The sequence below is a fragment of the Callorhinus ursinus genome, unplaced genomic scaffold (assembly GCF_003265705.2).
Source record: "Callorhinus ursinus isolate GAN/ISIS: 27379988/994484 unplaced genomic scaffold, GSC_fseal_2.0 scaffold48, whole genome shotgun sequence".
Taxonomy (NCBI): Eukaryota; Metazoa; Chordata; class Mammalia; order Carnivora; family Otariidae; genus Callorhinus; species Callorhinus ursinus.
This window is the reverse complement of record NW_027397110.1, coordinates 8,635,286-8,650,738: the sequence shown is the minus strand read 5'-3', so window position 1 is coordinate 8,650,738 and position 15,453 is coordinate 8,635,286. Positions and strand designations below refer to the sequence as shown.

At 60.0% G+C, this 15,453-nt stretch overlaps 1 protein-coding gene across 1 annotated transcript in view; it reads left to right on the top strand.

Moving 5' to 3' along the window:
• The window catches only part of CACNA1I (calcium voltage-gated channel subunit alpha1 I), a 116,314-nt gene that overhangs the window by 69,927 nt on the left and 30,934 nt on the right, over positions 1 to 15,453 (top strand). The window contains exons 7-10 of the mRNA XM_025881969.2: positions 832 to 1,147; positions 3,284 to 3,376; positions 6,722 to 7,034; positions 9,383 to 9,804. Of these exons, the coding sequence (XP_025737754.2) occupies positions 832 to 1,147; positions 3,284 to 3,376; positions 6,722 to 7,034; positions 9,383 to 9,804 (1,144 nt within the window). The remainder of the gene's footprint in view (positions 1 to 831; positions 1,148 to 3,283; positions 3,377 to 6,721; positions 7,035 to 9,382; positions 9,805 to 15,453) is intronic.

The following is a 15,453-nucleotide window of genomic DNA, read 5'->3' as shown; positions in this document are numbered from 1 at the left end:
TTCTGTATGGGTTTGTCCCTGTGCTCTGTGGTGTTCTACAAATCTCTCTGTTCCTGTTGCAATATCACACTCTAGTAATAATTGTAGTTGTATTTTGCTCTCTTGGGTTGGACTCCACTCCTCTTTCTCCTTTTTTAAAAAATTGTCTTGACTCTTCTCCCATCCAGATAAATCCTAGAACCATCAGGCCAGGTTCCACAGACAAAAACATGTTGGGATTTTGATTGGATTGGAACGAATCATTGTTTAGCCCCACAGGATGGGTAGGGCAGTGATTGTCATTTCTGTCTTACAGATGAGGAAACTGAGTTCTGGAGAGAGGAAGTTAACAGTCCAAGGTCACATAAATGGGAAGGGGTGGGGCAGGCAGAGGATCAGCTCCTCATCTGTTGGATCAGTAAAAATCAGCATTTGTGGATTAAACATGTACTCTGGGCTGACCAAAGAGTGTGTGGGGACTGGGGAGGCTGAGACCTCATCCTTGCCCTAACAGAGCTGCAGCCTCCCAGAGAAGTTGGGTTCATATGCCCCAGGAGCAATATGGGGGTGTGTGCAGGGCACAGTCTGGCTACAGGGGACCAAGGACTAGCCCTTAGGGAAGGCTCCCCGGGGTGGGGGGGACCCTGGAGCTGACCACAGTGGGTCAGTGGGAGATTTTTCGACCCTGGGGAAGGGTGTTCCAGGTGGGGGAATAAGGTGGGCAAAGGCCTGAAGGCAAAGACAGGACCTGTTGGGACAGTTCTGCCACACCACATCACCTCTGCCCTTTCTGCTCCTCCTGGTGGTGACCCCTCCCCTTCTCTTCTTTTCCCCACCATCCCCTGTGGACAGACAAGGGGATGTGGCCCTGCCCCCCTACTACCAGCCAGAGGAGGACGACGAGATGCCTTTCATCTGCTCCCTTTCGGGGGACAATGGCATCATGGGCTGCCACGAGATCCCCCCACTCAAGGAGCAGGGCCGTGAGTGCTGCCTGTCCAAGGATGATGTGTATGACTTCGGGGCAGGGCGCCAGGACCTCAACGCCAGCGGGCTCTGTGTCAACTGGAACCGCTACTACAACGTGTGCCGCACAGGCAGTGCCAACCCCCACAAGGGTGCCATCAATTTTGACAACATCGGCTACGCGTGGATCGTCATCTTCCAGGTGAGGCTGCTCAGGCCTGGCACCGGCCCCTGTGCCCGGAGCCTGGGAAGCCGGGCGGGGCGGGGGGTGAGGGGTGGAGCAAACAGCTTCTTCTGGCAGGTGGGGCTTTGTGCTAGGCGTTTCGCTGACATCTGCCCTGCGTGCCGGCACAGTGGGCATCCTCACGCCCTGATTACAGGCAGAGCAACTGAGGTTCGAAAGAAAGGAAGCAAGCTATTTGAGGATCACGTGCTATTTAATGGAGAATCAGGATTTTTTTTTAAAGATTTTATTTATTTGAGAGAGAAAGAATGAGACAGAGAGAGCATGAGGCGGGAAGGGTCAGAGGGAGAAGCAGGCTCCCCACCGAGCCGGGAGCCCGACGCAGGACTCGATCCCGGGACTCCAGGATCATGACCTGAGCCGAAGGCAGTCGCCTAACCAACTGAGCCACCCAGGCGCCCTTGAGAATCAGGATTTTAATCCAGGTCCGGGTGACCCCAAAGCCTGTGCTCTTTGTGGAATCTCAGGTGGCCTGGGGGCAGATGGATCCCAGCGGGGAGGTCTGTTTGTAGAGGGGAGAGGCCAGACTCATGCCTTGCTCGAGGGGCGGACCAGGCCGGGCCCACGCTCAGGATGTGGAGGCAAAGATGTTTCTGGTGGAGGTGACTGCTTGAGCAAAGGCGTGGGTGCAGGGAAGCCCCGGGGCTGTGCAGAGAGCTCCAAGGAGCTGTTTGTCTGTTTGGGCACGGTCTCTTGGACCGTTCTTTTGATCAGTCGGTAAGAAATACATTTTCCTCAGTGCATGTATTACATATATATGTGTGTATATACACACACACACTTACACAGCAGTGTTTTTTGTTTCTTATTTTAAAGATTTTATTTATTTATTTATCAGAGAGAGAGAGAGAGGGACAGAGCACAAGCAGGGGGATTGGCAGGCAGAGGGAGAAGCAGGCTCCTTGCTGAGCAAGGAACAGAGGACTCGATCTCAGGACCCTGGGATCATGAGCTGAGCCAAAGGCAGACGCTTAGCCTACTGAGCCACCCAGGTGCCCCATCACAAAGCAGTGTTACTGCTACTGTGTGCAAAGGGCTTTATTGCCTTGCGTGGCCCCAGGGCATTGCAGAGGACAGGGATGGGGTATGTTGAGGGAACTAGGGCTGTGGGACCTTGGGTGTACTGCTTGATGTCTCTGCCTCAGTTTTTCACCTCTAATGTCAGGGTAATAATGGCTCTCTTACCCTGAGTGGCTGAGAAGAAGAAACCAGATGAGTGAGCAGAGCAGTCAGCCTGCGGAGTGAGTGCTTGGTCAAGGTCACCTTCCCGCTGCCCTCAGAAGGAAGAACAGGGCTGGAGCAGAGGGTGGTGGCAGAGAAGGCCCGAGGAGACGGGAGGGCCTTAGCAGGGTGGCTGCGCTTTGCTCTGGGGCTTTGCTCTGGGGAGCAGTGAGATCACAGAAGTCAGGGCTGCAAGGTGTGATGTGATGTGATCACAGCCCAGCAGCCGCGTTTGGAGACCCTCGGCCCTGAGATGGTGAGTGGGCTGCGCAGGGGCTTCTGCTCCAGAAGCAAACAAGAGGACAGTGCTGGGGAGGGCCCAGCATTTGTTGTGCCCGAGGCTGCTCTGCCTCGCTCTCTGGGAAGGAGAACAGGGCAACAGTCACATGGGCCTCATCACACTCCCGGGCTCAGCCGAGCTGCACCCCAGCCCTGCCTACTGGGTAGGCTGGTAGCCCCATGTGCTGGAAGAAGAAGAAGAAGCAGCTGAGGTTCAGAGAATGGCCCAGCTGGTGAGCTGGGGCTGGAGCCCAGGGCCCGCGGCTTCCAGCTTTTCTGCCTTGGTGCAGGGGGAGACTGGAGACGGGGGGCTTCTGGAGCAAGAGGGACCAGGCTTAAGTCTGGCTCCCCCCACCTTCCTGGCTGACCGTGGGCAAATACTCTAACCTCTCTGAGCTTCTGTCTCCTCACGTGTGTACGGGATGAGGATGGCTGGCCCATTGAGCCTTGTGAGGAGTCCAGGAGAGAATGTGTATAAAGCAGTCTGGCACACAGTAGGGCCTCTGCCTGGGGCGCTGCATTTGCTTCCTGCCTTGCCCAAGGGTCCTGCCTTTCCTGTCTCAGGCTCACTCCTCTGCTCTGTTCTGGCGGCAGGTGATTACTCTGGAAGGCTGGGTGGAGATCATGTACTATGTGATGGATGCTCATTCCTTCTACAACTTCATCTATTTTATCCTGCTTATCATAGTAAGTGTCAGGGAAGCTGGGGCTTTCTGGGCAAGCTCAAGGACCCCTGGGCCAGGGATGGCGTTGGCGGGGAGGGTCCCCAGGGAACCCCGCAGAGCCAGGAGAGCTGAGTGGGAGGGAACAGGAGGGGCAATTTTTTTTTAGATTTTATTGTTAAGTCATCTCTACCCTCAGTGTGGGGCTCAAACTCACAACCCGGAGATCAAGATCTCGTGCTCCACTGACTGAGCCAGCCGGGCTCCCCAGGAGGGGCAATTTTTAAATGCCTCCGAGCAGCGGGTGATTGAAGGCACTCATCAAGGCAGCGGCGGGAAGCATCCATCACTTTCTATCGCTTTCATTTCTCATTTCTGGGCATTTAAGTCCATCTAGTCACTTCTGCTCATGTTTCTTTGCCTTGTGGTGGCTGGGAATGCATTCTTCTCCTGACCTTAGCCAGGTGCAGCCCCTGGACAGAAGCTTCTCTAGGGCTCCAGCTTACTCCTCTTTTCCCAGGCTGGGAAGAGGAGATGGCCTGAAACGGAAGCCGGGGCTGCTTCCCCACGGGGCTCCCTGAAATTCTTGGAGGGATTCCCACCTCTCAGGCAGCTCTGCCTTGTGGGGGTCGCTTGGGGGTGGAGGCAGGGCTCTGCCTCACAGAGCAGGGCCCTTCCCCAGCCGGCAACCCCTCCTGCCTTCCCCCACAGTCTCCCTGAAGCCAGCACATCCACCTTGTCATGCTTGACTGCAGCCTCAGCCACAGCACAATCCCCCAAATGTCAAGGTGATTCACTCCCAGGAGAGTCAGTGCTGCCTGACTCCCGCCTGCTCTGAGGCTGGGTTCTCTGGTGTCCTGGTGGTGGGAGAGGGCATGCTTGGCTCTCTGGGGCAGCACCCCATTCTGAGCTGGTGGGACCTTGACCTGGGGGTTCAGGACAAGCTGGCAAGTGACCTGACACATACCCACTGTTGACTTGGCTCTGATGCCTTCCTGGGGAGGCTGGGGCCTTGGATTCCTAAGGAGACAGCCAGATAAAAGGAGAGGGGTCCGGGCTACGTTCAGCATTGTCGTTCACCCACTAGTCTGTCCATTTCCGCAGCACAGCCGGGGAAGCCTGCACTGCTCGGGGCCCTGAGCCCAGCACTGGGAACGAAGCAGTGAGGTGGGCCCGGCTCTGCTCTTGAGGAGCTCAGTCTGGGGGTGGGGGTGGGGGGGTGGGCAGATGGGCTACAGCTGACAGTGACCAGACAGCATGTTAGGAGCTGTAACAGAAGGAAGCCTGAGAGGCTGAGGGAGCCCAAAGGATTTTTCTAATCTAGCTTGGAGGAGAGCTGGGGGAGTGGGAAGCTTCCCCGAGGAGGTGATACCAGAATTGATCCTTAAAGGCTCCGGGTGGGCAGCCAGGGGGAGAGCTTTCTGGGCAGGGGGCCTCACGCAGAGACCTTGAAGTGGACAGAATCCTGAGAGGGGGGGCACCTCCAACCACTGGGGTTGCTAGAGGAGTCTCGAATTTCAGAGAGGGGCTGGAGAATGTGGTCTGCCCCCTCCGGACAGAGTTAGGCGTGGGAATGTGGGCTTGGTGACTCCTAGCGTGACCCAAGGCAAGCCTCTTAGCTCCCCCGACCCGCAGTAAAGTAGGGGACGGTGATGGCACCTAGGCTTATGGGCTCTCAGGAGGATTCGATGGGACAGAGCCTGCGGCCTGGCACACAGGAAGCGCTCAATAACTGTGCCCTGCTCCTATTCCTGCTGCTGTTATTGCGTCCCATGTGTCCCTGTCATAAGAGAAGGGGCCTTGGTAGGGGGCTGAGGATGCAGAGTTTTTCCAGGCAGTGGGAAGGGCCCAGAGAGCAGAGCCTGAGTGACCATGCTGTCATTTTGCACAGCCCTGGCCCCACAGGGCCACCTGCCTGCTCTGTTCCTCAGGCGAGGACCCTGAGCCCCAGCGAGGTGAGAGGTCCTCAGCCCTCAGACTCAGGTCCCCAGTGTTGCCCCCGATTGGAAATGTCTCAAGCTTGTCTTCCCTGAGCCTTCAGCTTTACGGATGGGGAAACGGAGGTCCAGAGGGATGGGGGGGCCGCCAGGGCCACGGGGCAGCAGCTGTGGAGGCAGGCTGGGTAGAAGCCTGACAGGTGTGAGCTCCCAGAGGGAAGGGGCTGTGCCCTCTCCTTCCTGGTGAGCCCTCATACAGGCCTGGTGCGGAGCAGGGCCCCAGGAGATGCTTCTGGAAGACATGACCAAGAGAGCCAATGAGGGGCATCTTCTTACTGGGGAATTTTTCCAGAGTCTTCCAGCAGGAAGCCCTCCTCCCGCTCCATAACCCCGGAAGCCCAGCTCCCTATTTGTGGCCTGGGGGACAGGAGGGAAGGGTGAATCAGTGGCTAGGGCCGGGGCCTGCAGGAGGGTGGCCTGGAGGAGCATGAGAAGCCACTCCGCTTGCTGGCAGGGCCTGCGGATCCTGTTCAAAGGCTCAGCAAAGGCCAGGGGCGGAAAACCAGGGCAGGAAGGGCTCTGCTCCCCGTGGTGGCCACTGGAGCTGGGCCCTGAGTCATGAGGTGGCAGGATTCCTGGTACTAACTAGGTAGCCTCTCCCCACCTCCTCCGTTCAAGCATGGATAAAGCCCCACACGTAAACGCTTTCTGAAGGAACCTTCTCTTCTGTCTGGGTGCCCCACTGAGGCCAAAGTCAAGCCAGAGAGAGGGCAGGGCTGGGGTGGGGCTCAGGGCCTAGATGGCCTGAGCGGGGCTGGGCCTCCCTCCCCAGCCTCTGTGCTGGTGTCCCAGGTCGGGGGGCGGCCGTGACCCTGGGCCTGAGGGCCTGGGGGGGGGTGGGTTTGGAAGCAGGTCCCAGTGGGGCCTGGGGAGCTGCCCGGGCCGCCACCATCCTGGGGCCCTGGCCTCCTGTCGGAGCAAGGCCTCAGCAATCTTTTCCTGTCCCTATCTGTGCCCGTGCCTCTCCGTCTCTCTGGGCCCTCCACCCTCCGCTCCTCTCTCTCTCCCTGCCTCCTCATGCCCCGTCGCTCTGCGTCTCCCGTGTCCTCCGCTCCTGTACTCTCTGAGCCTGTGTCACTCCCCCTCGGTGTTTCTCCTGGCCGTCTCTGGCTGTCTGCCTCCTGGCTCTGTCCCGTCCCTGTCTGCTGTCTTGGGTCTGTCCCTGCTCCCCCTCCCGCCCTCCTTTCTGCCTCTGGATCCCTCCGCTTCTGGCCCCGCCGCTGTCACTCCGGCTCCATCTCTGTCCCCCGGCCCCAACAACCGTTTCTCTTTCTCCTTCTCTTCGTTGCCCTCGCCCCCACCCCTGCCTCCCCGCCCCACACCAATCTGTCCCCTCTGTTCCTGTCCCTGTCCTCTCCTCCCGTTGGTCACAGGTGGGCTCCTTCTTCATGATCAACCTGTGCCTCGTTGTCATAGCGACCCAGTTCTCGGAGACCAAGCAGCGGGAGCACCGGCTGATGCTGGAGCAGCGGCAGCGCTACCTGTCCTCCAGCACGGTGGCTAGCTACGCAGAGCCCGGCGACTGTTACGAGGAGATCTTCCAGTACGTCTGCCACATCCTGCGCAAGGCCAGGCGCCGGGCCCTGGGCCTCTACCAGGCCCTGCAGAGCCGGCGCCAGGCCCCGGCCCCAGGGGCGCCCACCCCCGCCAAGCCCGGGCCCCACGCCAAGGAGCCCAGGCACTACAGTAAGTGGCCCGCCCCCTGCGGCCTCGAGGGCGCCCCACTCAGGCCTCGTGTGCCTCCAGCCGGGGACCCGACCGGCACCGCGGGCAGACGTGCCCCCCGCCCCCCGACCATCACCTCAGTGTCAGCAGAGCTGTCCGGCAGGTGGAGAACCCAGGTCTTCCCTGGGGAGCTCCAGTCTGTGCCCCTTGTTCTCTTGCTGCCTTCCTGACCACCTGCCGGGGCCTGGCCTGGGCTGGGGGTCTCAGCACCCTGCCCCCTGGAGGAATTCCCTTTGGATCCCAGTGTGTGGTCTCATGTACTGAGGCTCCACCCCCTTCACCATCCTGTCTGGTAAAGCCCTGAAACTCCCCTCCACTCAGCCTGCCTCGCCTCCCACCCGTGTTCCTGCTGCCCCCCCCCCCATGCTTGCTAGCACGCCAGAGCAGTGACGACCGGCCACCTGGCATAAAGGGCTGTGGCCCCCACCCTGCAAAGGTGTGGTGCATTAGGGACACCTGTGCCATTTTGTGATCTTCCCTCTCTGGGCTGTTAGGCTCAGAAAGGGCTCTCCATTCATTTTCTCATCTGTTCTAGAGAACAGCCTGAGAAGGGGGCCAAGCAAGTAACATGATCGCATTTTCGGATGGGAAAACTAAGGTCCAGATAGATGAAGGGAGTCACTTAAGGTCACACGGTGTGTCGGGGATAAAAACAGCATCAGGAACGTCAGAGTTGGGTTTGCTGAGCGCGCCTCCAGGGGAAAAATGAATGCTCCCGCTCCTGCAGAGGGCAAATGTGCCCCGGGAGATGGCCCCCCCCTGCTGGTGCTATGGAAGTCTGAACCCCAGTGCAGGTGCACAGTGTGCGACCTTGGACAGCCTGGGCCCCTCTGTGGGCCTCAGGCTCCTGCTCTGTAAAGTTGAGGCTGAGGCTCATGCGCAGTGGGAGTCAGCCACCCCCAGGCCCTGCTCCCGCAGTTCTTACGTCCTGGCAATCTGAGATTCTTGGGAGGCAAGCCGGAGAACTGGTGCTCAGAGCTGCCGCCCACCCATCCTCGGGCGCCAGCCGTCCAGGCATGGTCTTGGAGGAGGCTCCAGGTGGCCCGTGGGCTGGCCCAGCACGTGGACAGGGGAGCCAGGGTCTGGGCAAGGCTGGCTTGCAGCTTTCCTGGGTGATGCAGGGAGGGGCTTCCTGCTGTTGCACCCCACTCTCTCCAGGGAACCCGTGTGGAGGGAAGTTCAGGAGGCGGTCTGGAGGGAGAACGTGCCCCCTGCCCTGGGGCCTCCATGCCTTCCCCCTTCCCTGGGAAACAAGTTTCAGGGGGCCCAGCCCCATGTACAAGTGGGACTGAGCTGGGCTTTGCTGAGATGGGACTGACCCCTGGGCTTCTGGCTGCCTCACCCTGGCTCCAGGGGACAAATGAGTCCGAGGGGCCTCGTCCGGGGCATTGGGAGATATTTGGAGGCAAAGTCTGGAAAGGAAGGGTAGGCATTACATGTTTTTCTTTCCCTTTAATGTTATTTATTTATTTATTTTTGGGTCACACAAGCGAAACACTTTTATTCTAGGAAAATATAGACAAATATAAAGAAGAAAGCAAACCACCCAGAAAGAACCTCCATGACACCTGTTTGAAATGGTTCACAGATCATAGAACTCTGGTGGGAGACTGGCCCGGGCTTCTGAAACTCTCCCTGGGGCATCAAAGGGGATGAAAGCTTCTGACCCCCACTCCCTGCTGTGCCTTCTCCCCCAGGAGCCAGCCCCCACTCTCAGCTTGTGAGGAGGGAAGTCTCAGGGGGCTTCTAGAGCAAGGGTCTGCCCCTGCCCAGGGCTCCGGCCTCCTTCCCTCCCTGGGACACAAGCCCCACGTAAGGGTGGGAGAATGGAAGATGGAGAGGCCCCCTTGGCTCCCCCTGAGGGGCGTCCATCCTCTATACCAGCCTGGTTCTTCTAGAAGCTGTTCCTCAGCCATTTCCCCAGCTCCGATGTCAGCAAGCAGGACAGTGGGAGGGCTGGGCCTCAGGCCAGGAAGTGGTGGAGCAAGGACGGATGACAGGCACGTGTGCCCCAGGCGCTGTTCCCGGCACACGACATGCAGCCACTGTAGAACCCTCCCCACAGCGCTGCAAGGAGGTGCTCCTAGTCCTGGCTTTACACGGGGGCAGACAAAGCCTGGAGAGGTGAAGCCGATCCCCCAGGAACCACAGGCCCCAGGCGGAGCCTGGAGCCCAGGAGCCTGAAGCCCTCACACGGGGCTGTGTCCCAGGGTTAGGTTGGGGCCTGGTGTGGGCAGGCACTGCTGCCTCTGAGACCCTCCAGCCTGCGGGACCTGAGGCAACACCCCTGCCTTGTGTTTGCTTTGCAGAGCTGTGCCCTCAACACAGTCCCCTGGACCCGACGCCCCACGCGCTGGTGCAGCCCATCTCTGCCATGCTGGCCTCCGACCCGGCCAGCTGCCCCCGCTGCCAGCATGGGGCGAGCCGGCAGCCCTCGGGCCCGGGCAGCACCGACTCGGGCCAGGAGGGCTCGGGCTCTGGTGGCTCAGGTGGTGGCTCGGAGGAGGCCGATGGGGACGGAGCCCGGAGCAGCGACGGTGGGGCCTCGTCAGGGCTCGAGAAGGAGGATGAGGAGGAGCAGGCAGACGGGGCCACCCGGCTGTGCAGGGATGTGTGGCGGGAGACTCGAGCCAAGCTCCGAGGCATTGTGGACAGCAAGTACTTCAACCGGGGCATCATGATGGCCATCCTGGTCAACACTGTCAGCATGGGCATCGAGCACCACGAGCAGGCAAGTGGGGGCAGGCGCCGGGTGCAGGGCTGGGCACGGGCGTGGAGGGAGGGCTGGGTGCCTAGGCCCAGGCCGGCCCCCTGTGTGGCTGTCTCCCACCTGACTGGGACTGGGTCCGATTCGTCCCTGTGGCCTTAGTAGCCCAACCCTGGGCCCAGCCCAGAGGAGGGAGAAGCTCTGGGGGTCTGCGCGCTGGGTGAGCGAGTGAGCGAGGGGGGCCGCTCTAGTACTGGGCCCACGGCCTTCAGATCCAGCTCCTTTCTCCTGAGCAGCTCAGCCTGGACACCAGGCACCCACAGGCCTTCCCCTGTCAGTCCCGGCCAAACCTGACTTCCAGTTGCCGCCTTTCCCGGTGAGCCCACCTGTCCATTCTCCCCCAGTCAGTTGGAGTGATCTTTCCCAAGGTTGGGTTCTCTGCTGCCCCAAACTGCCACAGTGCCCCATTGCCCTTGGCACAAAATATAGACCTCTCCTCGGATAGCCAAGGCTCCTCTGTGGGCAGTGCCTTTAGCCGGCAGGGCGTCCTCCTGTCTCCGATGCCCCCCCCACTTAGTCCGCCCTCCACACTGCCCCAAGGCACTGAGAGTAGCCCCGAGGTTGCCCTGCAAAGACTGTGCCGTGTCCCTCCTCCCCCAGCCCCGTGGTCTCTTCTGTCCTTGGCGCTGGGTGCGTAGAGCACAGAGTGGGTGTTGGCTGAGTTGAATGGTGTGTCCCAGGCCCCTTGGGCCATTGGGGATACTGCTGGAGCTTTGGGGGTGAGGAGAGTTCGGAGACAGGGTCCCAAGGGGGGAAAACACGTGGAAGAGGTGGCAGGAGCACAGGAAGGGTGCGTTAAGAGATAAGAGGCCACTTGTAGGGACACAGGATGGAAGGCTTGGGGGGAGGGGCTAGCACCCATGTCCCCAGGATATAGATCATACCCTGGGGTGACAGCCTGCACGACAAGTCCAGTCCTGGCTCTATTTGAAAAAACACCATTTTCTGGCTCCCCCAGCCCCTGGGTGGGTTCCCTCCCTTGACCTTTGCTCCAGCCCTGTGAGGGCACCCCATTTGTCAGCTAGTGACCCTGAGGCCTAGGGAGGGGATGTCACTGACCCAAGGTCCCACAGCCAGTGAGGGGTCAGATCTGCACCCACATCTTTCTGCGGCGGCCCCTCCACCCACCCGCCACACCCCGCGGTGGGCCACACTCCCATTTCCCTCTTCATTAGATCGCCAAGCGCGGGCTCTGTTCAATTTTCTTAAATGCGGCTCCTGGGGCTGTGGCAACACTGTTAGGAGCTGCTGGTTTGCCAGCCATTCTGGCTTAATTAAAAAGGTCTCTGGGGAGGACTGGGGGGTAGGCTGTCTGCAGGGTAAAGCTGGGGAGACAGGCAGCCCAGAGCCCCCTCGCCTAGGGCTCAGACTTCTGGCCTTTCGTGACCTAGGCCTGCCAGGGGGCAGAAGCCTGGCTAGGCCAGCGGTTCCAAAAGGAGGCCCCATGGGGGACCAGGTGATGTTGGGGCGCTGGCTCTCATTTCTGAGCCAGTAGCACCGAGGGGGCTTGTCACGGTGCTGCCGCAGTGGAGCCTGGGCACCGTTCCCACCAGGGCTTGTGGGAACCTGCTTGTGAGAGCCAATTTTTTAACACTCAGGAATGTCGAAAGCCTGTTTTTAAACAGTTGGTAGCTTGAAATTGGCCGTGGTGGGAGTATTTACACCATGGAAATCGGCATACGTTGCAGATCAGGGCAGTTAGTCAGAGGTCTGTTTGTCGGGATTCTCTGGGTCACAGCCTCACCCCCTGTCCAGCGGCCCGGACTCAGGGGCTCCCTGCCCAGCCTCTACTCCACACGCCTCCTGCCACCGCCCCCCGCCACCCCCCCCCCCAGGCTCCTTCCCTGGTTGAACACGACAGGCCAACAGGGGGCCTTGGGCAAGTCCCTTGGCCTCCCCCAGCCGGTGGCTCCATCTGGAAAATGGGCGCAAGGACCCTTGTCAGAGTGGCGGGAAGGTTAATTAGGAAGCCCAGCACATAGTAGGTGCTCACTGATTTGCAACCATTTCTGAATCTTCTGTTTGAGCCTCACATCACCACCCTTGGGGTGAGGTTACCTTCTGCCGTCTGGAGCCTCGAAAAATTAATTAATTAAAGAAAAAGGTGAGGGGGAGGGAGCATTTAAAAAAAATTGTTCTTTTTAAAGCAGCCCTGAGTGGCAGGCATTGTTCTGCTGAGCTCTGCGCAGGGCCTGCTCGGGGCCGGCTGGCGTGTTTGCTCCACTCCCCTTGGCTCCCAGACGCCGCTTGGCGGGGAAACGGTCCGCCCCCGTGTTTATTTTGAGCAGCCCTGTCTGAGGTGGTGCCTGCAGAGAGAGGTGGCCCAGGGCCGCTGGGAGGCGGGGAGAGCGGAGAGGAGCGGGAGGAGAAGGCGGGTGGACACCCACAGCCCCTTTCCTGCGGGGGTGATGACCGTGGGGGGGGCATTGCCGGGGGGGGGCGCAGGGGGGCCTGGCAGGGAGCCTGGCACGGCCATGGGGGTGCTAGGGAGTGAGAATGGGGTGAAGCCTGTGGGTTGCTCTCCTGCTTCATCTGCCACCCCTGCCTCTGTGGTCACGGGCGCTCAGACGAGAGCTAAGATTGTGGGTGCCCCTGGCCTTTAGGTGGCTGTGGCTTCCCCAATCACAAGGGATCCCAACGTCCCCAGGTTCCTCATGGGCAAAGATGCTGTTCCTTGCAGGGACTGGCCTGGGAGGAGGTGACAGGTAAAAGGGGGGTCATGCAGGCCTGCTTGTGACCCATGAGGTGGTTAGACGGGGCTGAAGTCTGCTCTCCTGAGTAGCCCAAGGGAAGAGAGGGGAGGCCCCAAACTGTCTGTGATTGAGGCTACATGACAAGCAGGTGGGGAGGGGTCAGCTTGGGGGGCGCAGATCCCTCCCTCATCACCCGCTGTCATGTGTTGTCACATTCCTTGTGACCCTCACGGCAGGCCTATGGGGCAGACAAGGCCAGAGCAGATGGGGAAACTGAGGCTTGCCCAGGTGACACGGTGAGCAACTGTCAGAGCAGGGCTCCAGGATGCTGAGGCGGAGGTGGAGGCTCCACAATGCAGACGGGAGGCAGTGGGGAGGCCTGGGTGGGGGGAGGCATGGCTCCGGTACTCGAGGCGCATGGCTCCTTCCAAGCTGGGCGAGGTCGCTCTCAGCCCCATCCCATCCTGGAACTGAAGGATGGTCACCGAGTTGGGCAACAAGAAACAGAGGGTTCGGCTGACCGGGCAGCAGGGCCGGGGTGCACGCAGCCTCCTAGGGCAGGTGGGGGCATGTCCACTGACCCCTGCTCCCAGGGGACTGCATTTAAGGCCTCCAGGTCAGGGGATGGCTCAAAACATCATTTATTTTCCTGTCTGCAGCCAGTCTGGCATGGCTCTGGGAAGAGGAGGTTGGGCTGGCTTAGTGCCCAACATTCCAGCTCTTTGGGGGCTTAGGGGAGAGAGCCAAAATGGGCTGCAGTCACAGAAGGCTTCCCAGAGGCAGTGGCACTGGAGATGGACCCTGAAGTTTGACTAGGAGTTCATCAGTGAGCCAGAGGAGGGACAGGTTCAGGGACCCGGAGCACAGGCTTTCCCCCAAAGGACCTGAGCCCTCGAGAAGGATGTGCACCAAGGGCAGGAGACAGCCCAGGAGGCTGGGGGTGCTGTCTATCCACAAAGTATCTTAAGGCAGGCTTTGTCCTCCAGGCAGTGGGGAGTCACAGGAGGCTTGTGAGCAGGGCAATGACATGTCTGTATGCTGAACTGGAGCTCAAGTCCGGGAAGTGGGGCAGTTGAAGCTGTCAGGGCCATGGGAGGGGGGCAGGCCGGAGGGAGAATTCCTCTGATTCAGACTGAGATCCCGTTCTACCACTCCCTGGCCCTGGCCCTGGCCCTGAGCGGTCACTTCCCTCTGAGCCTCAGCGTCCCGTCTATAAAATGGGGATACTGTGTTTGATACGTTTGAGGTCTAGATGAGATAATTCGTGGAAAGTGCTTGGCGCCCACTGGTGCGGGGGAGACCCTTAACACCAGCCGCCATCATTACCACAGGGGGGTGTAGTATCAGGTACAGCGGAGGGGCCCCTGCCCGGCAGGACCCTTATTTACCCCTGCAGAAATGGCCAGAGGCTGGGCAGCCTCGTGCCTCCACACCTGGCGTCGGGCCCGGAGGAGCGGGCCCCTGTCCCTCTCCCTCAGCTTTGGGCCTCCAGGTTGCAGCCCCTCCTTACCTGCCCTCCACCCTCCTGCCTCCAGCCCAATGTGGTTTTCTGCCCTTTGTCGCCCCCTCTTCTGCTGGGGAGGGGGGTGGGGTGGTCCCTGCCGCCTCCAGACGCCTCTCTAAAGCCACTGCCTGGCAGTCTGTCTGCCTGCTGTCTCTCACGTTCCTGGCTCCTTCACCCACTCCTGCAAGGTCCCGATCTTGGTCCTTCATCATGTTTGCATGTGTGTTTTTCTTCCCAGGTCTCCTCTCTGCACACCCCACCTTTGCCTCTCCCTCCCCGTGGCCTTATTTGTCTCTCTGTCTGTCCATCTCCCCCATGGCTGCCCCCGTCCCTCTCCACACACCCTCCCACCTCCCTCTCACAATACAAAATAGTCTGTGTTTGCTTGTCTCCCGCTCGCGCTCTCTCTCTCTCCCAGAAAAAAGCTGCGGGAGTGATGGATGGTCCATTAGAGAAAGATTAGCAGGTGTGCGCTTGACTAGAGAAACGGCTGCTGTGAGTTGGGGGGTGGGGGACCAGAGGTGACCTTTCCGGAGGGAGAGCGGCAGCTCCGCATCGGTTGCGGGGCAGGAGTGTGTGCGCCGCACGTGTGGCCCAGAGCGGGGTGATGGTCATTGCCGTCAGCGGCCCTGTTTTCCATTTCTGCCGCCCCTGTCGTTTTGGCAGGCTGGGAAATTGGTGGCTCAGAGCAGCCTCTGGGCCCGGCACCTCCCCACCGAGGTCACCTCTTAGGGTCCCACTCCTCTTTCAGGGCCCTTTTGTGAGTCAAATGTAATTACGGATGGAAATGGGGCCTTCTCCTTTTCTCTGGGCTTGAGAGGACCTGGCAGGTTTATTAGGTTTCCCAGGCACTAGTTGGAAGCGGGCGGTTGCATTTTTTTTTTTTTTTTTTTTTTTGTCCTCTTCTTTTAACCCAAATGGAATCACAGTCCCCAGAGGCTCCCTGTCGCCTGGTGGAGGGGCTGGGCTGGGGCCGGGGGCGCCGACAGATGGCGGCTCTCTCACCTCCCCACTCTTGCTCTGGCTGCTCCCTCGGCCTAGACGCCTTCTCTCCCCCCGCCCCCGTCACTGGGCTCCCCTTCTCAGCTTTGGGGTCTCTGCTGAGAGGTTACTTCCTCCAGGAAGCTGCTCCTGACTGCAGGATCGCTGTTCCCTCAAAGCACCCTCAACTTTTTTCTGTTTTTAGCACCGGCCGAGTGTTGGTCAGCTTGGGTGTTGGGCTTTGCCACCAGAGCCCGCACCTCCTGGGGTCAGGGGCAATGTCCCGATGCATTCACCACTGGCTGCCCCGGGTAGCGCACACCCGGCCTGTAGTGACTGCTCAGCGGACCTGTGGCGTGCATGAACCCTGGGAACGGATGAAGGCACGGTGGGCTCTGTGTGTGTGTGTGTGTGTGTGTGTGTGTGTGTGTGTGT